Raw genomic sequence first — 27,949 nt, forward strand, 5'->3', positions numbered from 1 at the left:
AAGTAGTCCATTTGCTTATTCATATTGTATGTTTTATAATAAAGGGAAGGAGCAGATTATTTTTTATTTTTTTGTGGAAAAAACATTAGACAGTGTTTATGCGTGTCTGTCATAAATGAGGTCTAAAATGCCACACAATACATAAAGCAAAGGAAATATAAAATATAAAAGTCCATTACACTTAATGTGTAGGCCTATGCAATTGTACACAATTTACTCTCACTTAACTTTTAAAGCAGATATTTATTTGCTAAGCTAATGAAATAATGAATCAGATTAAAATAATGAATAATATATTTTTTATACGAGTAACACCGACTTAATTAAGGCATATTCAAAGTGTAGTTGGTGACGTATTGACATATTTATTTACGTGATGGAGCTTTTAAAATGAGGTTATGTGGGTTTTTTCCATGTATGAATTCAGTGGCTTGACTAAACTTGCTCCTGGCTCCACCCTCCGTTAGTCAGCCAGTCTACTACGTGTTAGGACTGGTGCCTTTAACTTACAAGCATCTTAGGGAGAGGAGGAGGAGGAGGAGGAAAAAACAGTACTTTCCCCCGGCTCTTATCCGTAGGACTAAAGCAGAGACACAGCCGTCGCAAGTTTGTCAACTTCAAACTCTAACCGGCATCTTCCCTCGGAGAGAAAACACCCGGTATACAGGTTTCCTCCGTATTTTCCCGACTTGGATTAAGTTCTGCATGGAAACAAATGATATCTGAGAGGAGCGGCGAGAGGAGGTGGGTGTCGGGTACAAGCCCGTGTGTTTCTTCCCTTGTTCTTTTATGCATGGTTCTGCGATGCAAGCCTGGCTTTGAAGTGGAAAAAGTAGTCCCAATTGTTGCTTCCGCTAAATGATCTAAACCTCCACATTTAAAAGAGCTCTTAAAGGTTTGATCCGGGGGGGGTAAAAGAAAAGTCCCTAAAGAAACAAAGACAGGAACTAGTGAACAAATAAACATATGTGATATTAGAATTATGGCGTTAAAGGCCAGAGTTTTGTACGACTTCCACTCTGAAAACCCAGGAGAGATCTCCATAACAGAGAATGAGCTGGTGACTCTGTTCAGCGAGGAGGAGCTGGACGGCTGGCTGGAGGGGGAGAACAGCAGGGGGGAGGCTGGCCTCTTCCCTGCCTCATATGTGGAGATCACCAGGGACCAAATCACCTCCAACACCAACAACAACGGCCTCTCCTCGCCCAAAGCCAAAGCCAAAGCCGTGACGCCCACTCACACCTCCTACACGTCCCCGGAGTCTCAGAGAGGACTCGGGGCCGGCAGTGGTGGCAGTGGGGGGGGCAGCTTCCACACCAGCCAGGGCAGTGATGACGACTGGGACGACGATTGGGATGACAGCTCTCCGACCGATGCGGCTCAGGGTATGGGTACCTCGCCCCCTTTGTACCCCGTCACCTCCTCCTTGCCCGGGCGGCGCGACAGCTCCCAGCAGCATCAGCAGCAGGCCAAGAGCTCAGCAACAGTGGGGAGGAACCTCAACAGGTTCTCCACCTTTGTCAAGTCCGGAGGGGAGGCCTTCCTGCTCGGGGAGGCCTCTGCTTTCGTGAAGGACGGGGACAGGATCTGCGTGGTGATGGGCAAAAACGGACCAGAGTGGCAGGAGGACCCTTATCCGTTCATGTGCACCATTGACGACCCCACCAAGCAGACCAAGTTCAAAGGCATGAAGAGCTACATGTCCTACGGCCTGACCCCGACGCACACCAATGTACAAGTCAACCGCAGGTACCTTCCTCCTTCTCTTCCTCCTCTGGGGGTTTCCAAACTAATTTCTCCACCGGATCCCCCGGCCCCCATACACTTAAGAATAAATGTTTCTGCGGCTTTTCCTGTAGCCACAATTGTTCCCACAACATGGCAAAAAAACTGTGGCCTTTTGCCCTCTGGAGTCCTCAGGAATCTCCTCTTTCCTTTCTGAGATTCCCTCTGCACCTTTCACATTGTTTCCCTGTCAGTAGGGCTGTCATTTAAACCAACACTCACACCCTCACATTAGTTTCTACTTGGTCTTTGGGGAAAAAAGTCCTTACACTTGCTCTCCTTACATCCTTCCTTCTTTTTCATTCCATCTAACTTCCTTTGTTTTGCTGTTTACTTGCTAATACACCTCATTCCCAACTACTCTTTCCAATAAATCTTCCAACCTGTGTTATTTTCCATCACCCCTGCAGGTATAAGCACTTTGACTGGCTGTACGCTCGGCTCGTTGAGCGCTTCCCGGTCATCTCCGTACCCCACCTTCCCGAGAAGCAGGCCACCGGTCGCTTTGAGGAAGACTTCATCTCCAAGCGGAGGAAGGGGCTGATCTGGTGGATGAACCACATGATCACCCATCCAGTGCTGGCACGCTGCGACGTTTTCCAGCATTTCCTTACATGCGGAGCAGACGAGAAGGCTTGGAAGATGGGCAAGAGGAAGGCCGAGCGAGACGAATTGGTCGGTTCAAATTTTTTCCTGACAATCAGGTAGGAGGCTCGGATAAGTACTGGGAGAAATTCATTGTGTATGAGGCGTACAGACCGACTTGTATTCTTCTTCAATAAGAACGCCTAGTAGCCCATAATGCATTGCTGCTTTAAAACAGATCAGATTTTCAGTAAGGACCACGTTCATGACCTTGTTTACTTTAAGAACTATCAGTTACCTCACTCTGTTGTCATCAACAGAGCGATGACTCTAAAACCAGCCACTGAATCATGTTACAGCCCTTTATTTGGAGATTGTAAGAGGCATTCTGGGAAATGTAGGCAATCAGTAACTGAAGTACAATATGTGGTAGGCTCAGGGAAAGAAGGTTTACCAAAAACCATAAATAACAGCCCTTCACACGTTGCTACACACTGAAGCTTATGATGTAATATTGTTGTTCATACTCTGTCAATGAGGTATGAATCGGGTTTGTGGTGCTTCATCATAGTATTGTGTCAGATGTTTCTGTAATTTTATCCACCTCAAATACCTTATACAATGGTATAAACTAACAGTAAAGGATATTTGCCCTTTAGCGAGACGCTGTTATCTGTATCCTGGTTTCACTCTGCTGTAACTAAAGGCTTTCCTCGTAGGGAGTGCCTGATAGCGAGGATGAGATAAGTAGAACAGAGGAATAATAAATACAGATGATGTAATGCTTAAATGAAATCAATCATAAAGGACTTTCAAAATAAGGTCTATAATGACCCTCTTTGTCTTTTTAGTACGCCTGCCGTCCCGCTGGACCTCCAGGAAGTGGAGAGCAAGATCGAAGGCTTCAAGTCCTTCACCAAGAGGATGGACGAGAACATCGTGGTTGTGAACGTCACCATCAATGACTTCGCTCGCAAGCAGATTACAGGCTTCAAGAAGGAGTACCAGAAAGTGGGGCAGTCCTTTGCTCTCCTGGGGCAGGCGTTCGAGCTGGACCAGCAGGCCTACTCGGGGGGTCTGAACAGAGCCATCGCCTACACCGGAGAGGCCTACGAGCAGGTGGGAGAGTATTTTGCTGAGCAGCCGCGCCGTGACCTGGCTCCTATTTCTGACCTGCTGGACCTCTACAGAGGACACCTGGCCAATTTCCCTGACATCATCCATGTGCAGAAAGGTAGGAAACTGTGTGTGTGTGTGTGTGTGTGTGTGTGTTCTCTGAAACCAGAACCACCATGCTTGCCAAACGCATTAAGTTAACACACTTAGCTCATTTGCATACATACTTAATTTATATTGGATGTAAATAAGAATCCAGAGTCTGAACTCTTTAAACAGTTACTTTGGTATATTTCAACCTGGACCCTTTTTTAAAAAAATTGTTACATTTTTGAGCCAGAAGCCGCAAAAGGTGCTTCAATGTTTTCCTATTGGGCAGTTCCACTACGAGAATGTATGTGTTCTGACATTGCCACTTTAAAAAATGTTTTTGTCTGTAGGGTCATTTTTTTAAATGTTGTCAGAAACTTATAAAGACAATCTGAGCCTGTCAGTGGCAAAAACTAGTACTTTAGTTGAAGTACATTGATAGAGCTGAATTGCCTGATAGGACTACATTGGCTGCAGTGCTCTCGCTCAATACTGGCCCAACTTTAGAAATGGTTGTCCCCATTTTTCACTTTTTTTCACAAAAACACGTCTACATAGGACCCAGGAAGAAACATACTGAACATACCCCTTAAGGAGTTTGCAAGAAATTAAGCAGATACAGGACCTAGCAGATTTATCACCAGTGAGGTCATAGGTTATCTTCAAATGGAGATGAGGTAATGACTCTTGATGCATCTGCAGGGTGGAGGGTTTGAATCCAGGGAGGATCATAGCAACACAAGGCCTCTCGCTCTCAGCTTCAGACTGTATATAATCACTTCTGAAACAAAAGAGTAACACAATTCCTTAGTTTAACTTGGATTATACGCAGTAATTAACGATGTTACCAATAACCATCCATTTTGCAGAGCCCACAATGTATTATCATGTCAATAATAAGGCAGATAATTCACAGAAACCCAGATTCTGATTGTTTCAACATCTGTTTTCATTTACTGCACAGTTGAAAACTGAAACCCATGGCCCGTGCATTGTAACATTCTGGATACTGTGAAATCCTGTTCTCGCTCACAGGAAAACACATACAGACGTGTACAAAGAACTCGCAGAAGAGTTAGCTTGTTAGTTGCCTGCAGGTTGGGAGGAGGGAGTTGCTCCTGGCACACAAAGTCCTGAAGTTAGCCAAAACCTAGAGGCACTGTTTCTACAGTCTGCTGAGCCCTGTTCTCTCGACAGAATCACAGCTGGGAACTATGGAAACACGGTCTGAATCCCAATAGTCCCCGTGACTGGCAGCGCCTACTTTCTGATTGACAAGTAATGCGTTGTCGTCTAATTTCTAACACCTTTAAACCATTCCTTGACTTCTGCTGCACTGGAAGATACCGTTACTTACTATCTATTTGTTGTTGAGTAATATGCTTTCAGTAAATAAAATTGACTACTTATTTCCGGTATTAAAGGAAATGAATATGAATGTCTCTATGGAGTATGAGCTCATGCTTATTCATGTAAAATTATGCAAAAAGGCAGATAATGACCCAACCAGGCATGGGACATAGAAACTAAATGAAACTAAACTAGCTCTGAAACTGATTCCTTAAAGAATCTTAAATATTATCAGCAACATTTAGAAACTTGGCTAGTGATTCTGTCTCTATAGACAAACCAACTCAAAAGAGCAACAACATATTGCAACATGCATGTGTTCAGTTGCAAATTAATTGACGAGCATGTGTATGGGTTATACAAAGGGAGTCATTGACGGAAAGAAGAACTGACTCTGAGTAATCCATTACTCGCTGTTGCTCAGCACACTTCTCTGTCTGCTGAGGATCCATCATCCCCACAATGCAAAGTCTGCACTTCTGTCATCATTGTGAAACAACTACCTTGAACAAAAGACGTCTGGTTTAGTCACAGTTTCCATAACAGCCAATTAGTTGAAGGATCACCATGGAGGGAAAAATGCTTACACAAGACTTTTTTTTTTCCTCAAAACTCCTTTTCTTTAGCACACAAAGAAAAGACTGGTCTCACATTTCACGTAAACTTTTCTCTTTTTTCTTTCTCCTCTCGTCTGCATGCCACACATTTCTATCTATGTCATACAGCCCTGTACGTTTCTCCATTAAACAAATTACAAAAACATGGCCTCATTGCTCCACAGATTAGCTGAATACAGCTGCTTGGCTCTATAGGTGGAAATCTCTGTTAACCTAAACGGCCATGTACAGTATCGTCCTACAATTGCCGGTTCTGTCTGTGAGTCCAAAGGCTACATCTGATTTAAATGAGTGAAGAGATTCCTTGGCCTCTTGTCCAATGTTGCCCTGGGACTGCAGGAATGCAAAATGGAGCGCTCTCAGGATTAGTTTCCCCTCCTCCTCCCCTTTTCTTCTCCCTCTTTTCCTCCTTCCTCCCAGTGATACAGTTGAAGAGAAGTAGGAAGAAGAAGAATAGGGGAGGGCTGTGTGTATGTGTGAGGGAGGGGGTTCAGACTGTTTCAGAGCTGAACAAGTTTTCCCACCAGCCAACAGTACAAGAGTTCAGATTACAGCTCTGTAATCGCCTTGGCAGCGAAGGGGACAAAGTCCAAGTTAATTTCAGTTTGTTAGTGTACTTGTGCAGGTATGATGAGTGTTTCCGACATGTGAGAAAGAGATCAAAATGAGAGGTCAGCGAGGTCAGGGTGGAGAGCCGTGGCCAGGCTTAAAGCTAGCTCATCATTACCCCAACAGTCTTTTTTCAAACTCTACTTCTTCTTCCCCTTTTGAATTTCAGACTTTGTGAGTCATGGCTGGGTGTTGGGTAACTTCAAGGCTCATGGAAAAAGTATGCAATAACCAGCTTGTTTACGTAGTATAAAAGAAATGTCATGGTCAGCTTGGAGAATTTGCCATCCTTTTAGAGCCATTTGGGAAAATACTAGAATTGTGATGGTTTAGACCAGGGGTGTCAAACTCAAATACACAGTGGGCCAAAATTAAAAAATCGGTACTAGTCGAGGGCCGGACAGGTTCAATGTTTATTGAAATGAACTTATTGCACATATTAAACCTGGAACTAACAAAGCTTAAATGATTGCCTATAAAAACAACATTAAACATTAAATAATCAGTTGCATTCATTTCTCATGGCTCTATCTGCAGCTTTTCAGGAGTCATTTCTTATGATTACATTTCTCCACAGGCCAACAACAGCTTCAAAAAAACTATTTCCCTCAAAGAAAAAACTAAACATGCCCTGTTGTCGCAAGAAAAAAAAGTGCAGAAGGAAACATCCATGTAAACTCAGTTTGCTGCTCTGTGATGCTAGTTCAAGCCAGATACTTGGCATCTCATCTTGGGTGCAAGTTCATCAATGTTTGGGGTCAGGCTCTGAGCTGAGGAAACCCTCAGGATTGAGTGAAGGTGTGCGTGCAATATACCGATCTAATAGTAATTAGAAATTATCCTGCGGGCCGACATTAAATCCACCACGGGCCTGATTTGGCCCCCGGGCCTTGAGTTTGACACATGTGGTTTAGACCAATAATTACAACTGTGCGTTGTTTCAGTATGCATTTTTTTCTTCTTAAAGTTCCTTATTTTATGCATTATTAAATGCACACAAACAATAAATCATTATAGCGTATGACCCAAACATCAGATTTTGTTATTGCGGTTGCGATTTAAAAATGGTGTTCTATTACTTTGCAATGTCGGTTTGAATTTGTTTAAAGTGGACCTATCATGCTATATTTGAATAATATAGTGTAGGACCATACCTATATAAGGCATATTTATACTTTTTTTTTTTTCATAATACCAAACAGATCATGCATTTTAGCCATGCCTCATTTTGCTCAATTTGACATTTTTTAGCTCTGTTTTTGCAAGGGCAGATTCAGTGAGAACAGCACCATCTACAGGCCTGGCATATGTACTACAGCGTCTCCAGCGCTTTCGAACGGCAATGGCCGTGGCTGTCTCCTCCTGATTGGTGGAGTTGGCCCAATAGCCGTAGCGCCACCGTCCTGACGTCAGGACAGTGTTTAAATCTGGATCAGTTTTTATCAGATCCGTTGCAGCCCCTTTTTTAGAGATTTGGGTATGGAGGAAAATAGAGAGGGTTGTGTTTTCTGACACTTGGTGAGTTCCCTGGAACACCGGGGACACATATTCATGTATAAAAGACGTACAAAAGTGCATTTTGCATGATAGGTCCCCTTTAAGCCTTTCAACCTTTTCGCTTTTGTTCCAGGTGCACTGACCAAGGTGAAAGACTGTCCAAAGCAGGAAGGCGAGCTCCACGATCGCTGCAACATCATTTCTTGCGCCACACTGGCAGAGATTCAGCACTTCCACCGCACACGCGTACGGGACTTCCGCTCGCAGATGCAGCACCACCTCCAAGAGCAGATCGGATTCTTCCAGAAGATCACCGCCAAGCTGCAGGACGCTCTTCAGAAATATGATGACGACCAGTAGGAAGAGAGGGAGAGAACAGAAACGTTGGACTACAAAGACTTTGAGGAAATGAGGAGGGAGGGGGCAGTCATGGAGGATTGATGGGTTCTTATGGTCCTTTCAGAGAGAACACTTTGTCATGCGGTGAATTCTGGGCCTGGTACGAGCATTGGAAGAAATTAACCACTTTATAAAAAAAAGAAATAGGCTTCTAGACAGAAGAATGACAACTTCTTGGATTATCTGGACGGCTCTGATGAATGTACCAGTAACAGGGATTTGCTGACGCTCGGGGCACATCTTGCAACTCAGCGAGACTGCGATATTAAAAACAGCTGTTTTCATTGTGACGGGGCAGCCTCTCCATTCTCGGTTTCAGGGTCACGTGATCTCTCCTCTGCCTCGTGGAAACCCTCCGATCAGGAACATACCACAGAACGTAGACAGGAAACTCTCTATATCACCTGAACTGGATGTTTTAATGATTGAAAGACAGGACTTTTATGATTAACTCTATATGTGTCTGTCTGTTTTGACTTGAATGACCAGTTCAGTATTGTTTCTATGGGACACAACAGATGGTTGGTGAATACGGAAAGAGACAAAGTGGTTGAATCTCCTCTACTGAATTTGATTCAGGTGTCGGATTTCATGGACCTCGTTTGGATCTCTAACACATCTCCCTATTATGTTGCGGTCAGTTCATTACAATATTATAATTTGAAGCCCTTTGTAATGTTCTGCATTTTAGTTTCTATCTTGCCAGACCTTGAATAATTGTTGATCTCAAACTGAGTTTTTTGACAGATTATCTGCTTGTTTTGAGAAGCTTCTCCACAGTTCTTTCTTTTCGGGCCGCTGCAGGCCTTGGGTTATTAAAACTCGAAGTCCACATCTGTCTTTCTGCTTTCTTATCAATCAGGGTAGCTCAGAGGTCAGGCTCAGGGTACAGATTGATGCTTCCAGGAAATAAGGCTTTGAATCCAGAACTTTAGGTTTAGATGTGTAGACTTTTAATGGGATTAAAGAATATTTGACATTCTTCAGAGGGCATAGTTGTTAATATAAATGTATACGGAAGCCTTAAGAGGCAAGAAAGAACATTCTGGTGATCTATTTTCTATTTCAAATCTTAATTGTTTTCTTTCCTTTGTTTCAATGTCTCTTTTTTTTTCTCAGTTTTTCTTTCTTGTAATTCCTTTTTGCCCACAAGGGGCTGAAGTGCACCATTACCACATGTTCTAAACATGAATAAAACCATTTGTTTTCTTTTAGGTGAGTTTTAATAATGAATTCATGTGCATTGTGTTTGGATTGAATGGAGAAATGGATCACTAGATTTTCTTCTTCTCATTTGAATCTTTGGGCTTCCGTAGTTTAAGACAATCTTGGTAAAGAATCTGTTCATTTCACCCCATTCTGTCTTTTTTTACTTCTGAGATTCTACACAGTGGCTTTAATTATGGTTGCTCTTCTTGTTATGCTCGCTACTCTTAAACATTTATTGTTAAACCGATAAGTAACCAAAATGAGCTTACTGAATTTGTATTTTTGTGCCCGTCATTTTAGAGTATGTCTGGTCAATTTTGTTACGTCATATACGACTTCACATTTCTATAATGGGATACCACAAAGGTCAGGTTCTTCACCATCATGTGATCCACTATGATTGGACCATTTTAACACTTTAAATGTATTACATTGGAACAGCATTTTGTTCGTTAATAAATTAAAGTAGAATATATGTCATCATATATCTGTATTGTTGACTATTTCTCAGAAATATAAATTATAGTTTCACTTGACCTGTTGTTTGTGTTTCAATTAGTGTTTTGATGAATATAAATGCTTTGCATATGTTTAGGATATTTAAATATTTCACTTTAACTAGTCACATGTAAATGCCAACACGTGCTAAGACACCTGCTATTTTTATGTTGTTTTATGTTTTACGTTAATTTAGTATAACAAAACCATCCTTATTCTGTGTCTTTTCAGTGCAACATGTTCTCCTAGAGTAGCTTGTTATCACCAGCGCTTCCTGTGGAGGCAGCAGCAGTCTGGTCGCTGACATCAGACACCACAGATCACAGGCTGCAGGTCAGGTTACTGCAGGCGCTGGCCCTCCATTATGCAGGCCTGCCTCTTCCTCTCCTCCTCCTCCATGTTTTCATTTTATCCTAGAGTTTTATCCTATTTAAAATGATTGGTTATCTGAGCCATTACTTTACATTTCTAAAAGTAATCAAACCATGTTTTACAGCATCCAAGCAGGGGTACATGCCAGTCTGACTGGTCATTTGAAACATTAACATACACATACATTACTGAAACCAGACTTAATAAACAAGGTTTTGTAGTTGAAAATAAGCTGAGTGGGCCCCCGTGTTTGCGGTATGCTGAATATTACTATATCATATTCTCTGATTGATTACCTTTCTTTTCAACTGCAAATCATGCAGTTTGACTCCCATCTTTGTTTTGACCAACTTCCTGCCAATCCCTTCACCTATGACCTCACTGGAAAAACTCAACACCATCTAGTGGACAGAAAAAGCATCCGTTACCAAAAGGTTTAACATTTGATGTGATAAAACAAACAATACTTCCATCCTTCCACCACAATATTGCCACACAAAATAATGTTGTACCGTGCTATATTGATTCCCCCCCCCCCCCCCCAAAAAAGGGGAAGATCATGAGACTCAAAAACTCTTTGTTTTGCTCCAATTGACTTTTGATTGCTGAGGTTGATGTGTTTGAGGTTGAGACACATACAGTAAGTAGAGAAATAACCTTTATTAAAAATAAAAATTTCACAGTGGACAACAAAGAGGCTTGCATAAAATGGGTCACGTATGACACAAGAAAGCTACCTATGTCTTTACATCTCATTACGACTTGTTAATACTGTATGCACTATCATAAACCGATAACATGTTTAAAACATACTGCCTTGAGCAACACCAGACAAAGAAAACTGAAAAGCATGCAGAGCAGTAAATGAGGGGAATGACACCCTAAACTCTCAGCATTTACAAACTAAGTCTTGAATTAACTAAAAATTCTGCTTTATTACATTTCTGTTTCACTTCCTTGTTTCAGCCACAGTCTCAAAGTAACAAACTATATTCCTCACAGCTACACAGCTAAAGAAGTGTTCAGTTCAAGTTGGTTCAGGAAAAGGACTAATATATAATTGCTATTAAGCATTTCCTACAAACAAATGTGCATGTTTTTGTCGTTTTAAAAGTTCAAAGCAGGTCAGATGTGCCTTAAAAGGACTGCAGATGTAGAGCATGTATGTGTATTTATTAACTTCACACCAAATAGGCACAGTTTTTCTTTGCATTACTTCCATCAAACCCAGTACTGGTTGTCTTTAAGAGTCGGAATAGAGGATCTAGATCTCAGAGTCTTGAACATTACATTATCTCTTTCATTAATGTTATCAGGTCCAATATTCCCATCTTCACCTTCTCCATCTGCTTCGAAAGGCCCCCAGAAGGTCATCCCAGGGGCCAGACTTCTCCTTTTGTGACTTAATTTGACCCTGGGTGAGTTGGGGCAGCTGGCAGGCCCGAGGGGGGTGACCACCACAGAGGGTATGGCCACGCTCTGCTCCGCCCAGCCCAGGTAAGGGCTGCCCTCGGGGGGTAACGTCACCGCGGCGAGCCGCTGCCGGACCCGCAGCCGGGCCTCTTTCTCCCTGCGGCGGCGGAACACCAGAATCAAAACTACGAGGATTACGATGAGGAGCAAACAGGCGAGCAGCGGCAGGATGATGAGGAGAGGGTCGGCGGCGGGGCGAGGGAGGAACTCCACGTGGGCTGGGCGGGTGTCAGGAGGGGCGGTTGGGCCGTGTTTGGACACAGGAGGAGTGTGGGGTTTTGGGGTGTGACTATGACCCCCTCCTGCTCCATCTGCATGACTCCCTGATCTTCCTTTGTGACTCCCACTGCGGGTGTGGTTCCCCCAGCGGCTGTGAGGCCTCAACTTATGCTGTGTTCTGTTGTGGGTCTTATGCATCAAAATGTGAGGAGGTGAACCCACCCCGGCCCCGCTGAGCGTTGTGGAAACCCCTCGATCACCTCCTCGCTCACCTGCTCTTCCTATAGTAGCCTTATTATGTGTCGGAAGATGTGTAGTTGTGTGACCTGCAGCGTCTGTGTTTGAACTGCCTGGACCATGATGCATATGGTGGTGGGGTAAGATGGTGAAGTGGAGCTCGCCCTTTGCTGGTTGGACGTTTCCAGCTCTCAACAGGAAGGTGAAAGAGTCACTGAGAGATGTGGCGGGGGCGTGGCCTCCAGCTGACTTGTTATTACGCAGCTCGCTGTCACCGTCACTGAGAGTCTCCTCGATGGCGATCCGGCCTTGCACCACATCTCTGAACGTGAACGAATTCAGTACCTCTGAAGCTCGGTTAGGGTCATAGGTTATCTGCAACATGCAGAAACAGACACATTGTAAAGAGAGGGAACGGAAGTTAGATGATTACAGGAAGGACTTTTTACTACTCTTTAAATGCATGATATGTAATTTTCCGTCACTAGGGCTTCTCAATCAGAACAATTAGCAAGAGGTGAAGTTTGGTTGCGTCCACTGGTGTCATTGCAGTCAGCATTACCTGTGATTAAAACCGGTAAAAAAACACTTAATAAAGCCTTTCTCTGACACTGTTTGACAGCCAGCTGCGTTTACTCTTGTTTTTCACTTAAAATCTATTTGTTCGACGATTACAATTCTGCATTTGGTTCAAATAAATGTGCTAAAAGTGACCAAGATCAAAAAGGTGTATCATAAAAATATGCTTGGATATACAAATATAATATACAGCTTCTGGCAGACAACCACAAGGCTGACACATGATTAAAGGGATACTTTACTATTGAAAACTAACCTTTACCTTGAAATCACAGATTTCTCTAGGTCTACAGTTGTAGTTGTTTTTAGACACTTAAATGGAAAAACTGTATATATGCAACTTTTAAACATTTACAGAAGCTTAAATGAAATGCTTTACCTTGACTAGTTTGCCATGTTTTGGCGGAGACAGAACCCAAAAGACCGGGTTGGTTCGGCTGATTCTCGCCAGCTCCGATGCATCGATCATGCCCCTCCCCAGTTTCACAGGGACACCACTGGGCACTCTCACGGGCTCCCTCAGGTAGACCAGAGGCAGCACAGTTACCTTCACCGTGTGCACCGTCACATTTCCAAATTCTACCCTGTGGGATGACGCTGACACCGAGACTTGGAAGCTGTCCTCTGATTCACTGAGATCAGTCATGTGATAGACAACACGGCCAAACTGTAGGTCCTCGTGGTTGAAGCTCATGACTTCCTGGTCGTTGATAGCGACGCGTCCATGGCGAGGGTGTTTGGTGACTGTGTAGGTAATGTTGGCTTGCCTGTGAGTGTGAGCTGCAAGCTGGTTGGTTGTCAGGACCACAGCAGTCCTACCTTGAACCAATGACAGGCCAGTGTTGTTCACCATGTAAACAGAGGGTTTTATCACTTCCATACTAAGCCGTTTGTAGAGTGGGTGATGATGACCGGTTACGTTGAAGTAGAAAATACCTGTTGAGTGTTCTCCCTGAGAGAGGGAACACAGGATAAAGGTGGATAAAAGAAACAAGGATCATAGCACTCTATAAAGACAACAAACTGAAAGATTAGGAAAATATATAATAAAATAAAAACTAAAACATACGATTTCCAGAGTTTTTCTTCTTTAAAATCTGACAAATTTCTATTATTGCGCCCTAAACTTTTTTGGACAAGCAAAAACTTGTTCTATCATATGCTGTTATACAATTCCATAAATCGCAATACAAAACATCCCTTCTGAAAAAAAGAATTTAGGTCTTCAGCGGATGGCCTCTTCACCTGCTGTTTGAAGTGCAGCCGCCCGTGGTTGACGTCGTTCTGTGTGAAGGTGGTCACCGGCTCCAGTCCTTTCCCCAGAGTCAGGTAGCCGTTGTTGGGCTCTCTGATCACATGGTAGTGCAGCTTCTCTGGAGGGGTGTCATTATCCTCAACCTGGACATGTAGAATCACAGGATTGAATTAGAATCTAAAGTGAATTACTCACAAAAATAAAAGCTTGTGGAAGATATAGACTTTATATCATCATCCCATATATCACTGTTACTTGATGATTTTTTAAGCTTTACGAACTGGAGATATACTGTGGATGTTTAATATTTTAATCTCCTTATCCCATCCTTAAGAAGAAATTACCGATTTCATAAATAATTATAAAAATAATGATCTCCAAACTGATCAAAATAAACCATTTTGAATCAAAGTTGTGCAGCTACGCATGCTCTTCAAACACCTGCAGATCTTCTGGTCCAATCGTGACTCTCTCTCCGACTACGACCTTCACACTCGGTGCTGTGCTCATGATGGCCGGCGGTTGGTCGTTGACAGATGTCACGGTGATGTTAAACGTCTCCGTCACTGCTGCTCTCTCCTTGACAGATAAGGATGATAGGGCTGAATAGAGGGGGGTAAAGGAGGAGGAATCTGAGGAGGAGGAAGAGGAAGAGGAAGAGTGATGCAAAGGAGCCACCCAGGCCCGCAGAGTGAAGCTGTCGCTCGTCGTCTCTGAGTTGTCGTGGACGTATGTGATGCCGAACTTGTTCAGGGTGACCTGGGAGAAATAAGGATGGTTCCTGTGGAAAGACAAATAGAACAATTTTGCTTATTATTTTCTCTTTAATAAAACTGATTTAAATATTTTTCTCTTAAATGTGTTCATGACTGAATAACTTAAGACCTAATCTGAAAAAAGTGGTTTTGTAATGATTCTATTTCTCAGGTCTTTAAAAAACGTTCCATCTGGGAAACAGGTAAAAAAAAAAAATGTGCAACATGAGAATAAATATTTGGCAGGCTAATTATTTTAAGTGTATTTTATTTCACCTGTAAAGAAAAAACAATGATCCGAATTTTGAAAATCGATCACCAGAATAATTTTCTGTTGCCTCTGTGGTCATTTTAACACATTCAAAGACAATACATCATTTTTTTTTTTACTTCTGATATATGCAATGTCTGTATTGCTGTAATGACATTTTTTATTTTGCACCTGGTGAGGTTATGACCCTTTATAGACAGAGCTCCATGGCGCGGCAGGGAAGTCAGGCGGTACAGGATGTGGTTTTCTTTCCGTTGAGGCTCTGGGACTTTCCAGAGGAGATTGGAGGCATCTAGTTTAGACCTATCAATCTTCACTCTGCCTCCCTCGGCCACCACAGCACCTGAATGATGGAAACAAACATCTCACATGGTCCATTTTAACTTATATTCCATGTGTTACTATAAATATCAAATACGATGGAGAGATTTTTGCTCACACACAGTACCTGCGTTGTTCAGCAGTCTGGTGTTGTAAAGGCTCTCAGGATGCTTGTTGGGCTGTTCGGAGATTGAGATGGTGAAGGTGTGTGGAGGAAGGAAAGCAGGAGGAGAGGACACGGTGAAAGAGAAAGAGTCCCCGGCCGACCATCCCACTGGCTGTGGCTTGTTCTGATCGTACAAGATAACGCCTTCATTCACCTGAGTGAAAAAATTAAGACATGGCATCATTTAATTTAACAGGTTAACAAAAGCTTTCCTTTGTTGCGAAGACACAAACTTCCCTACCATGCTTTGTGTGAACGTGGAAATGTTTTGCGTAGAGTTGTCGGGCATACGTCTAACCAGGCTGCCAAGTTTGGGAAGAGCAGTGACTGCAAATACCACCGAGTGGCTTCTTCTGGTGTCTCTGATATCGTTGGTCACGGCCTGAAGCTCTAGCTCAGATACTGGTGTCACAGAGCCTTTAAAGTTGGGAAACAATTGTGAGAGAGAGAAAAAGCTTGAAAACAGAGAGTAAATTATCCTGGTTAAATTACACAATAAACATCACCATGCTTCCTGTTCAAACAGTCATAAAAGCGTCTAAGATGCGCTAAAAACAAGTACGTAACTTTCCCTAAACGCACTAAAAAACATAAAGATCATGAAACAGGAAAAACAGCAACTACAATATTAAATGTTCTATTCAATCAGAATAACAGCTTCATGTATGTAACCTTGACAAGTGAGACTGCTTATAAGTGTGTGTTTATAAGAGGAAAGTGGCCCTATCAGTCTAACTTGGTACAGAGGCATTATAACCTGTTTGTGTAGGCAGGAAAAAAAAGCAGCTTAATGCTTAGAATAATGATGCCACCCAGTGCCTTTTCTATATAACAACATTTAGCTTATCAGATCCCATTGTACCAATAACAATAGCTGGAATGAGGCTATTAAACTAATTAACACTTGAAATCAAAAAAGGGTTTAGGTCTTGAAAACTGTACCTGGGGAAACCTGCAGCGGATGATTTCTCTTCAGAGTGAGGACCAGGGAGTGGGCAGTTGTGCTGAAGATCTGGCGAGGTGCAACATTCACACCGTCGTTTACCTGGAAGTGAAAGCCACCTGATAAAGCACCTACACAAGAAAAGAGTCAATGTCAAGAAAGCAGAGGACTTCATTTTTTGTTTATTACAGACAAATTCCTCTTGAAGACATAGCCATCTCTGAATAGAAAAAGTATACTCGCCACTGTGCAAAAACATCAGTTGTCCGGTTTGAATGTGATTCTGGGTGAAGTTCAGGATGTGTCTGGAGGGGGCGCTCTTCAGGGCAAGGTGGCCGTTGCTGGGCGGTGTGACGACGAACTCCAGCTGCTCCGGCTCGGGTGTGTCCGAATCCTCTGCACTGAGATCATCTGTTGTTATTTCTGTCACTGAACCCTCCCAAACCTGAGGGAAGATTGAAAGGAAAGGAAGACATTTGACCTTAGCAATGAAAAAAGATTTGATGAGACGATCAATACCACTCTAATGTCTGTATGCTAATAAAGCTAGATGTAGAAGCCATTAGCATAGCTTACTCTTGCATAAAGACTGAAAACAAGGTCAATCAGCTAGCCAGGTTTTGTTAAAGGGTAAAGAAATCCGTCTACCAGCCCCTCTAAGTTGTCTAAAGTGAGCAGTTATATTTAGTTTGTTTAGTATGTGCACAAGCAGAAATGTAGAATCAACAAGTTGTGGATTTACTTAATGCTAAGCTAAGCTAATAGCCTGCTGGCTCAATGGAGGCTCACAGGTTCAAACCCCACTGCAGTCAGCATGTCGTTGTGTCCCTGGGAAAGACACTTCACCCCAAATTGCTCCTGTGGGGATTGTCCACAGTATTGAGTATGTAAGTCGCTTTGGATAAAAGCATCTAACAAGTGACATGTAATGTAATAATACAGTAACTTCATTTTTATCATACAGATTGTTCATTTTTAAAGACTAAAGAGCATGGTTTCTATCTAACTAATCTACTGGTCTAGTTCAACATATTTCCCAATAAAAGGTTCATTCATACACATTTAAGTACTATACTATTGAGCCTATATTCACTAACAAAAGGCAATGCAGATGAGACCCCCTCATTTAGGCTGAAAATGATTGCCATGTCTACTTCCAATCAACGTGTCTCACCTTCAGACCCTTGTTAGTTGTAACCACAGGAGTCTCGTCATCGACAGGTGTGACGTAGATGTGAGCGGTGCAGGGCAGACTGTGCTTCCTGATTTCCGTCTGATTGGCTGTAATGGTGAAGTTGTCCCTCAGTGTGTTGCTGCCGTCATGGATATAGAAGATGTACTCATGTTCCACCTGGAAACAGAAGTTAACATTTTATATAAGGGATGAACTTTCCCTGTTTAATCTGGTGCAAAAATAGTTTTTGTTTCCAAATCAATTATCTACTGCAAATACCCAACTCTCCCATTTATTGCTGCTTTGAGAAATGTGCATTCTTAGTAAACACACCTTTATTAGATCATACCTAATTACTTGCATCGGAATAAAACTTCCTAATTACCCCTTTCAAAAAAACAAATAAAAAGTTGAAAATGTGTCATGTCTGTATGTGTGTTAAGCCAAACCTCAGTGTGAGTGAAAGCAGTGATGGGCATCCCCGGGATCCGGCTGTGCTCCAAGTGTCCATGTCGCGGTGGAACGATGAGCTGATACAGGAAGTTCATCCCTGAGAAGTGATGATTGGCCACCTTGATGATGTCAGAGGTCAGCGACAGGGACGACCCCTCATCAAGGGTTAAGTAAGACACCTAGATACCGATAAAGTTTTGATTGACTGGTTAAAGAAGTTAGCTACATGATCAATTGATACCTCTTTTAGGTAATCCTGTGTTTGGGAAGATGGATTTCTTTCTCTTTTTATGAATTATTATAATTGTTTTCAAGGTCATCTAACATCTAGACATGTATTCAGTACCTGTAGAGGGAGCAGGATAGGGATGATGTCGATCTCCAGCCTGATAGGTCCGACCTTTGTGACCCCGTTGGTTGCCTCTAGCAGAATGGAGTCGTTGGTGTGTCCTGCAGCCTGCTGATGGTAGAGGATCAATCCCTGGTTAAGGTCCGCCTGGCTGAATACATTTGTTGGCTGTTCTCTGATGTTCTGCATGGAGGAACAGAGCAGAACAAGTTATCAAGTTGCTGGTCCTGTGTACAACTTGTGCAACTTTTGAGGGCCAGTTTGCTTTAATTTTGTAAATCTAAAGTTTGTATACATTGTTTTCAGGAAAGTTTATATTTATTAGGAGTTCTGAAAGTCTCAGACCAAGAACACGCCTATATGTACAGTTATATTATTTCTATGCGTTTTGCTGTTTCGTCCATACCATACCTATGGCACTATGGATAACTGAAAATTGAGCTTTTGTAAAATAGAGTTTCAGTGTTGACAGGTTTTTTTTCGCATTGCAAAGAGCCTGAGTTTCTGCCATATCTCCTTTTGGGGGAGTCGTAAACGAATCAGAATTGTGTGCAATGACTCCACCACTCTACAGTTGACTGTACTTGATATAGGTGCTGCTGTTCTCCACTGTTTTCCTGGTGGTCGTCGGAGGGATAACGCTGAAGAAAGCCCCAGGTGGGAGGATATTGGACAGTAAATACTATCTCTGAGGGCTGGCTGTCCTCATGAACCACCTGTTTACACAAAACGGAACATAGTTATAACATTACATTGAACTTCTTATATACAAAGATCAGTTTATCTGTATAGAAATGGAAAATCCTATGATGTAGCTGGAATTGTAAAAGTGTCATTTTCTTGCCTGGGTCCAGATCTTTATATCTTACTATTCGACCAAATAAGTAGTAGGAATCTGTCTACTTCGAAGGTCTACTGTACCTTGTAAGATATATGACCAGGTGAGCAGTCTGTTACATACATTAAATTCCCACAAAGGCATTACATTGACAGGCAATAAAACAGTTATTGAATATATTCCTAGATTTTCAAGTAACTTAGTTTGCAAAATAAGAAACAAATACAGGCTGGAAAGTGACCACCAAGTTTTCCACGAGTCGTCTTCTTATTTTTATTGGCTTACCTCTAGGTGCTCCTTGCTAATAGAGACATTCTGTCCCTCTGCCACCACCACTGGACGGTTACTTATGACAGTTGGTGACCTCTGGTGCCCCTCCAGGTAGACTTTTACCTTCACTCCGATGTCCAGACGTATCTCCCTCGTCTTTCTGTGCAGTCGCCTCTCTGGGTCATTTTCCCTTGCTTTTACTGTCACGTTGAACCCATCTGACAACTCATGGCTGCCACCATGGCGATACGCTAGTCGCCCTGCCACCAAATCTTGCTGGGTGAATGCTGTAAGTGCATCTGCTTCTGTTACGGTCTCACAATCTCCATCCGTAAAGCAGAGACTTCCGTGTTTAGGGGGAAGGAAGACCTCAAATACAACTTCCTGTGGGTCTCGGATGTCCATGTTGCTAAAGATGCTGAGATTAGCGGAGGTTAAGATCTTGATCCCGCCTCGCTGGACAATGAGTCCTGTGTTGTTCTCGACATGAATGTAAGGATCCTGCGCCATCACCTACACAACACAGTCAGAAACTAAAGTCTTACAACAGCAGTCAGCCATCACATTGCAAATATCATTACTTAACCCAGAAATGCTGATATTTAATTACCAGCAAAGCATTCGTAGAATGAGCTCTAATTTACTGGCCAAAGGAAACCATCACAATTTTCACAATACTACTAATTCTATCAATATCTAAGAGTTTAATTGCCCAACATCACTGAAAAGTATAAATAAAGAAAAACATCAAATCCATAATGTGCGAAAAACGTAGAATCACCTCCAGCAGTGTTGAAACATAATGTTTCCCATCCGATACGAAGAGCACAAAACGCCCAAAACTCACTCCTCTGTGGACAAACAACACTTTTTTCTGTGAGGAGAGAAAAGAAGAGGAAACGATAGCAAAGAAAAAAACATTAGCAAACAAAAAACATAGAATATCTAGAGGTAAAATTCTAGATGCTTCTAAGCTATATTAAGTGAGACACAGGAGGGTATTTACCTTGACAAAAACATCTGAAGACTAACCTCTGACTTTGTGATTCCAAATATTCTACAACCCAGATGACCACATTTATGTTAGATAAATTGCAAAGTGTGCTAACCTGCTCGATGTCCTGTTGTGTGAACTCGTAGAGCTTGTGACTGGTATCACTTGCTAGCACCAGGTCTCCCATTGGAATCCCCCTCCTCGTGTACACCAACCAACTGTCCTCAAAGTCTGAGTCATCGTCCCGGAAACGGAGGTCATTCAACATCACCAACCTCTGCCCATCGCGGGCTACATGGAAAACTTTATCGACAACCCTGAAAGGTCTCTGATCGTTGACAAGATTCACAGAGATATTGAAGGTGTGTTCTGCTCTGATTCTGTCCTCCTTCTTATTGGTCCGTTTGTGCGGTTTGTAAACCATAATGTTAAAAGTGAAAGAATCCTGCTTAGTCTCGCTGTCGTCGTGAACGTACATGATCCTCTCCTCAATGATATCCTGATTTGTGAATGTCACAATGTTGTCGTTTATGGAACTTGAGTTTGAAAGGTTGATCCTTCTTATCTGGCCGTGCCTTGGGCTCACAGTGATGCTGTACTGAACCTCACGGTTACTTGCCGTGTGAGTGAACAGCATATCATTGCTGATTACTTTACTGCCTCCTTCCAGGGTTGAAAGGCCTTTGTTTAAAACAGTGATGGCATTTGACTCTGCATTGATGTTGATTCTGAAGTCGTAAGCTATTGAGTTGGCATGTGTTGAAAACAGCTGAAAACTTAACGTGTCTCGTGTGTCATCCTGCAGCGTGTTGAAGAGCTCATACTTCACCAAGCCATCTGTGATATTCTTTTGGCTGAAGGTTGAGTTTTTTTGTAGAGCTTTGTTGTCGAGGAATAGCTGCCCTTTCTTTGGTACTGTGAGGAGTTTAAAGTAGAGGTCGCTCTCATTGAGTTTAACACCCTTAGAAATCACATAGAGGTCCTCAGGAGTTACAACAGAAGTCTGAACACCGTTGATCTCCATCTTACTGCGTGTGACCTTAAATTGGATCCACCGTACCTTGATGAGGAAAATAACCTCTGTGGTAGCTAAGGACCTGATGCTGATTTTAAACCTGAAGTAATCAGTAACGTTGCTCTGTGTCTGAAGACCATGGTAAGTGTTGAGGTATTGGATCCGTTCTTTCTTTAGAAGCTTCTGAGAGAAGGAAGTTATCGGTTTCCAGTCGCCACTTGAGTGCAGCCTTTGGAGCTCACCATATTGTGGCAACTCAATGACGTCATAGCGAATTTCTATTCCCTGATTATCCACATTAAGTTGTACTGCAAGGTGATTGGTTGTGATGATAGAAGCACCGCCTTGGTTCACCTCCAGTCCGGTGTTATTCACCAGTTTGTGTTCAAGTGGCACTGCCATAATCCTCAAAACTACTGTGTTGCTCAACTGTGGAAGGAATAAAGAAACACCAGTATGGTAATGTCATTAGTTTGGCAAACAATTGATTGCAATTTATGGAAAGTTAGTGGATCACTTAAGTGATAACAATTCATCTTAGATAACTGTGAATGTACCACATTTTACGGCATTAATTGTTGTCATGACATTCCAGCTTGATTGTTAGTGGCTCTCTATTAAAGTGTCAGCTAAATGAAAATGTAATGTAACCCACAAATGCCAACCTAGTGTTGATGCTAGAGGAAATGTGAGGGAATCAGTAAAGATATTGAGACTATCCAGTAGATGTTGAGAAATGCTACTGGATAGTCATTCCTTAAGCCACTCATGGATACAAACACACATACATACTTTTTGTTTTGATAGATTATGGGTTTATTGCATCTTGGGCAAGCCAGTACATAACTTACGTGCAGCCCGTCGCTGACCCTGAATGCCAGACGGGATGTGGGGACCCCAGTGTGGACAAAGAAGATCCTACCCTCCTTTAGATCATTCAAGGAGAACAAGTTAACTGCCCTGAAAGATAGATGCATTCCTGTTAAATTCCATGTTTTGTTCCATAACCCTGATTTGAATCATTATTGAAAGTCAATATTGAAATCTATCATCCATTGATGTGTATCAGAAGCCATAGCACAGACCTGCCGGGGTTATCCTGATGCTCAAGGTGTCCAACCTCAGTGTTGAGGTTTCCCAGGGAGCTGAACACCAGGTCTTCAGGACTGCTGTCAGGGTCCGACACCCTCAGCACATCTAGTGTTAGCTGGAGACATTGTGGAAATATTGATTTTCATTTTGTAACAATAACACTACAGAGCATCCGGGCGTTCTGCTCTACATACCTGTCGTTTGGACCTTTCCAGCACAGTAAAAAGGTTCCCCGCCGGTAGGCTGAGCACAGGCGCATCATTAACAGGACTGATGCTGATGTCAAACCGATACAGGCGGTTTCCCTTTAGAAACACAGGAAGCGCCTTCTTGTTGCTGGAGAAGACTGAAAAAATGAAGAAGTCATGCTGGTCCTCTGACCCACCGTGAACGTACATCACTCGGCCCTGCCACAGGTCCAGCATATTAAAAGTCCGATCAACCTCCTCTGCTCCTGTCGTGATAGTCCTTGCCTGCCCTTTGTCCAGCATCTCATCGGGGTCAGGACTGAAGTCCAGTTGCAGTTGGCCGTGGACAGGCTGCCTCTCAATAAGAAACATCATCTGGGATGGATGAATGCCCAATTTTTGAAAATCCAGATTAACCTAGAACGGAGAGCAAATAGGAACTGACTTTATATTGGTAATTTTGTCTTAGTGAAAACTAGATCAACAGATCAGCAGGAGACAATCAGTCCTACCTTTATATGTTTGGGTTCCAGTGGTGCCCGGTCTCCCTCCACAACTTCTAGCTTTCTCAGCGACAGAAAGTTCTGGTTCTTCTTGTTGTTGGTTATTGATTGTGGGGTTGTAACATCAAATTGGGGACGATCTGTTTGGTGGGTGGTGGTCAATGCTTCTGGATCTGGCCCTGTCTCACAGCCCAGAGAAACGTCTTTGGTCACTGCAGCATTAAGCAGGCCCATTATTTGAGTGTTCACCCTAATTTCTCTGAGGCAGCCTCTAAAGGAGCTTGCTTGCCCAGCTAGTTGACCCCCAGGCACTGCGGACATCAGCCCAGCTTGCCTTGCTTCTTCCCGGGCTTCTTTGTCCAGCCCTCCCAGAAAGAGAGGCCCTCTGAGCTGGATGACCTGGAGCTCCAGACTGAGGTTGACCTTGACCAACTCCTCTCCCACCTTCAGCTGGACGCTGCTGGGCAACAGATGCAGCTGTACAGGGTACCAGGTGCGGTTGCGGTTAACATGTGTTAGAGAACGCAACTCAAGCTTACTCCCATCTCCATTTCCGACCGTTGCTACCATGTTACCATCTCTAATCTCAATTGCAACAAACCCTCCCTTCTTGGCAGAGCTATACAGGACAACGCCATATTCTTCTGTGGCAGAGGGGGACAATTCACACTCAAACAACAGCTCATGTGGCCCCTCCCAGGGTGGCAGAGATATAAAAGCTTTGGAGCTGAAAAAGCTGAGAGAATCTTCTATTACAGAAAACTGTGCACTACAGCCCTGTGATACCTTATGGATGCTCTTATACCCAGAAGAAGGCTTTAGGGTGGAAAGTAGGTTATGTTCATTGAACACAACTTTGTCTATGCAACCTTTAAACCCAGTGGAGTTGTTGAGAAGGTATGGGTGGTTCAGTTCGGCTGCCCCGCCAACAAAAAGCCCATCCTCAACACTGAGCTCGATATCTGGGCCTGGCATATGGAGGCTGGCATGAGAGTTTTGGTCAACTGTCAAGTTCACAAAATGCCCGTTGTGGGTCAGCTCTACAGAGTGCCACGCCATGTCGCTGAGATACATGCCCTTTTCTAAGCAAATTGAACGCTCACCAGAGCCCAGGTCCAGACGTACCTGAGGGATGATGGGGGAGGGAGTGAAAGATAGAGTAAGGAAAAAAAGAATTAAAAGTGATAACCAAGACAAATTAAATGCAAGTCTTTTAATTTAATTTTACAATACAGACTTGAATTATTAAGACAAAGAGCTGCGAACACATCAAAGAAAACCACAACATGGTGAGAATCAACATGTTGTTAACTGTAGATCAAAGGCTTTTCCACATAAATGCAACCAAACTCTTTCATAAACAGCTCCTTTTCAATGCACTTAGAGTTTTCAATAAACCATTGCGGTCTTCTCACTTGACGTTGGTCGTGAAGGAACTTGTTCTGAAATTGCCAGGGGGTTATTCTTTTCTTTCTTGCAGCAATCTGACACCAAGCTGTGTGTTTTCAGGCCTCTCTCTGCCTCTCCAAAGGATAGTAAATGCCAACTTATATGAGCCAAAGTTGCCCAAGGGGCAAATATTTCCTCCTGTTGTTAAGGTGTGAGGTTATGAAGGTGACAGCCTCTGGACACCTTTTAGTTTGACTAATTTGTATTCATGCTGAAATACAAATGTTTTTTCCCTGAAAACTGTCATAACACTTGTTTTCTTGCAAATGAAGAATACACACATCTTGCTTGTTGTTAGACATCTATGATGCTACTATCCTAAAATTATTAAACCTACCTGCAGGCGGCCAGAGATCAGCTCCAGCAGTAGGAAGTCTTTGCGTCCAGCTGCCAAAAACAGCAGCCCGGCCAGATCGGTGGTTCGAAATCGTACATGAAGAAACGTCTGAATGGATGTCTCCACTGTCCGCAGGTGGACATAGCCATCACCGTAGAACGACACTACCGCAATGAACGAAAAGACATGTGAGAAGTAGTTTGCCATCAAGGTTCCAATTTTCTCCGAAAAAGCTGTTCCAGTCAGTCATCTCAACTGGCATCTTTTTGTTTTTTTAAATTACATTCTTAGGTATATCTGTAAACCAAAACATCCAAAATATTTAAATGAACATTTGGTGACCAAAGCCATTATCCCAGCGAATGCACATAATGTATCTGTATTGACTGGCTTGCTACACTGCACTTTAAAACTGCTATCCAAATTCAATTAATGACAACTAATGCATTCTGGAGCGGGTCATCCTGAAATGGTCTAATGCTAATTAGACATCAGTGTTGACCCAGATGATATAGGTTGGAAATGTAGTTGTCCAACTATTCTTCCATTACTGCTGTTAAAGCAAAAACAATGTCATTAGTTGGTGAAAGGTATATGAAATAGTCAGAGAAAGAGGAAAAAGAAACATGAACCCTGAATAACAAGTGAGATGCATTAGTCTGGATGAAATGAGCTCACCAACCAACCGTTTATCCATTGTCATGCCTCGAGTCATATATTTACACACATTTTCTAAAGCCCTTTACTCATAGCTACAACTTATCACCACTTTTTCATGTAGTGTTTTAAAACAGTTTCTGTATGTAATTACAGTATGCTGGCATTTAAGAGTGAGGCAAGTGAACCAACCACTCACATGTGTGAAGGAAAAAGCAGTGGAACAGCGTTCTGGATTTCATCCGATTTGACCTACATCGGTATTGGTGCACTCAGTTAAAATGGAAACAAGTTTACACAGCAAATGGAGGTCAAAGAGTGTATGTGTGTATCTGACTCTAAAAACTCTTTAAAGTTCTCAAAATAGTACAGCAGTATAGAGTGGCAGTGCGACTGAACACAACATAGAATTGTGTCTGTGAGTGTCTCATTCATCAGATTCTTACAATTATCTGAATATAATTATCTCAAGTCTTTAGGGGAAGAAAAAGGAAGCTGAAACATTTGATTGATGAATAACTCAAAAAGCTGCCATGTGCAGTTTGCACTGCCTGCAACAAATGTTTATGTTTAATTTATTATTAAAATATGTCTTATAGGGCTTGTCCCAGAGGGAAGTACTAGCATGCCGCTCAGCGTAAAGCCTATAAACCCGGTCAGTATAACTAGCGCCTGTCCATCCCTCCCTAATCTGCCTCTATGACACCAGTTAACATTGGATTAATAATAATCTCCCTTAAATGTGAATGCAGGTAATGCGCTGTCATGAGTAAGTGTAGGGATGAAGACATGTAGGACTCTCTGAAGCAATGCTGACAGCCCTGCAATGCTCCACATGCAGCAACTTGTGTTAAATTAGGAATGTCAATGGCAATTCTTTAGATTTGATTTAGTGAGACTGCTACATAAGTGTGTGGATTAAGAAACACACTTCGAGTTAAATGAAAACTGACTTGCCATGTATATTGAAATGAAGAATGAGGAACAACATGATAAAGATGACACTGCTTTGTTATTTTGAGCAAATTACCTCACTATAGTAAACTATCTCATAAACCAAACTTTGAACTGTATCTGAGGGCTTTAACATTAAGCTGCCCACTGATATAGACACAATTTAACCTCATCAAAAGCATACATATAATACTGCATGAACAATAATTTGTATCTAAAAGAGAATGAGATTCCTGAAGCCTTATTTTCATGGTTTTATGAGGAACACTATTTTGCAAGTCATTCAACCATCATGTTATAGCATAATCATGCTGAGTTTTACCTTTTGCATCACAGTTAGGAAAAAAAGGTGTCCCATCTGCAAAGTGCCTTACCTCCATAAACGTGTCCTGCAGAAATCAGCAGGAGCAGACCGGCCACAAAACTCCTCATTGTCAGTAATGCCCGTATGATCTAAGTTACCTTTAGTGAACAGCAACATCTGGCTGCTTGACTATTGAACACCTATAGCCTCGACATGCTTTCCTGGCTGTGGCTTTAGAGACTTTAAAGAAATATGTACCTGTGCCTTTCAGCAGTGAGGTGGAGCTCCACCCTCTCATACTCCTCTTGGCTGTTGTACCAAACATGAACACGAGGGGGAGGTGTCATAACACATGAAAAGCCAGAGAGCAGTTTCTTGAAAGTCCTGCCGATTGTCTTGTTTTTGAACAAGGGATGTATCAATTACATGGCAAGATACTTAGACCACTTTGTCACAGCGATGCTGAAAGAGTGCTGTCTTCTGATGTCTGTTACTTATCGTTTCACAGGTCAAAAGGCTAACGTGGAGTTATTATTAGATGATTTGTCACAGATCACCCTTTAAAGGAGAAAAGAGGTTCAAAGCATATATACAGAACATCCTCATGATGGGTTCTTCACAGGAGAAGTGTTGGCCTCATAGTAACCTTTGTCTTTCTAAAATGAGTAAGGCATAGTATTTACAGTGTAACTCAACACTAGATCAACCTTTTCTTATCTAATGGTGCTAACTAAATTGCCACACTATAAACACAAAAATACATCTGCAGTGTGCAGGCCGAAAGCAGTAGTGATAGCAGTATAAATAGTGGTAGTAGAAGTGGCTTTAATCGAGCATTCAGCTACATAAAATAGGGGATAGTGGTGGTCTACTCTAATGGATAGTGAGGTGGGCTGAAGATCGGAAGGTTGTGAGTTCAAATCCCGCCAGGAACACCACCACTAGTGTGCCCTTGAGTAAGGCACTTATGGCGCGTTTCCACTACAGCGCGGAGCACGGTTTAAGAGGGCTGTGACGTCAGCGGCC

General features: G+C 42.6%; 2 protein-coding genes across 2 annotated transcripts; one reads left to right on the forward strand and one right to left on the reverse strand.

The window, feature by feature from the left end:
* The first annotated feature begins 533 nt into the window (after positions 1-533).
* On the forward strand, positions 534-9,793 carry LOC117476706 (sorting nexin-18-like). Its single transcript, XM_034123414.1, has 4 exons — positions 534-1,749; positions 2,196-2,489; positions 3,222-3,604; positions 7,783-9,793. Exons 1-4 carry the CDS (start codon positions 983-985, stop codon positions 8,007-8,009), a joined length of 1,671 nt encoding a protein of 556 aa, XP_033979305.1. The 5' UTR covers positions 534-982; the 3' UTR covers positions 8,010-9,793.
* Positions 9,794-10,785: 992 nt separating this feature from the next.
* On the reverse strand, positions 10,786-27,051 carry LOC117476627 (chondroitin sulfate proteoglycan 4-like). The gene is made up of 23 exons (XM_034123305.1): positions 26,994-27,051; positions 25,009-25,172; positions 23,232-24,347; positions 22,726-23,136; positions 22,525-22,646; positions 22,291-22,399; positions 20,540-21,868; positions 20,212-20,304; positions 19,751-19,943; positions 19,446-19,717; positions 18,933-19,038; positions 18,320-18,495; positions 17,970-18,152; positions 17,521-17,697; positions 16,590-16,791; positions 16,346-16,477; positions 15,645-15,820; positions 15,365-15,557; positions 15,088-15,259; positions 14,332-14,671; positions 13,881-14,033; positions 13,015-13,587; positions 10,786-12,431 (listed from the first exon to the last, which is right to left on the reverse strand). The coding sequence occupies exons 1-23, from the start codon at positions 27,049-27,051 to the stop codon at positions 11,349-11,351; spliced, it is 7,533 nt and encodes a 2,510-aa protein (XP_033979196.1). The 3' UTR covers positions 10,786-11,348.
* Between the last annotated feature and the right edge of the window lie 898 nt (positions 27,052-27,949).

This window comes from Trematomus bernacchii, unplaced genomic scaffold, assembly GCF_902827165.1.
Source record: "Trematomus bernacchii unplaced genomic scaffold, fTreBer1.1, whole genome shotgun sequence".
Lineage (NCBI taxonomy): Eukaryota > Metazoa > Chordata > Actinopteri > Perciformes > Nototheniidae > Trematomus > Trematomus bernacchii.

Excerpts from the sequence above, each read along its gene's own strand:
- LOC117476627 (XM_034123305.1), bottom strand. The coding sequence starts at position 27,051 with ATGAGGAGTTTTGTGGCCGGTCTGCTCCTGCTGATTTCTGCAGGACAC. Across the intron at positions 16,478-16,589 it reads ACTGATGTTTTTGCACAGTG|GTGCTTTATCAGGTGGCTTT; the intron begins GCGAGTATACTT and ends TTTCTTGTGTAG. Across the intron at positions 15,260-15,364 it reads CAGACTGCTGAACAACGCAG|GTGCTGTGGTGGCCGAGGGA; the intron begins GTACTGTGTGTG and ends TCCATCATTCAG.
- LOC117476706 (XM_034123414.1), top strand. The coding sequence starts at position 983 with ATGGCGTTAAAGGCCAGAGTTTTGTACGACTTCCACTCTGAAAACCCA. Across the intron at positions 2,490-3,221 it reads AATTTTTTCCTGACAATCAG|TACGCCTGCCGTCCCGCTGG; the intron begins GTAGGAGGCTCG and ends TTGTCTTTTTAG. Across the intron at positions 3,605-7,782 it reads CATCATCCATGTGCAGAAAG|GTGCACTGACCAAGGTGAAA; the intron begins GTAGGAAACTGT and ends CTTTTGTTCCAG.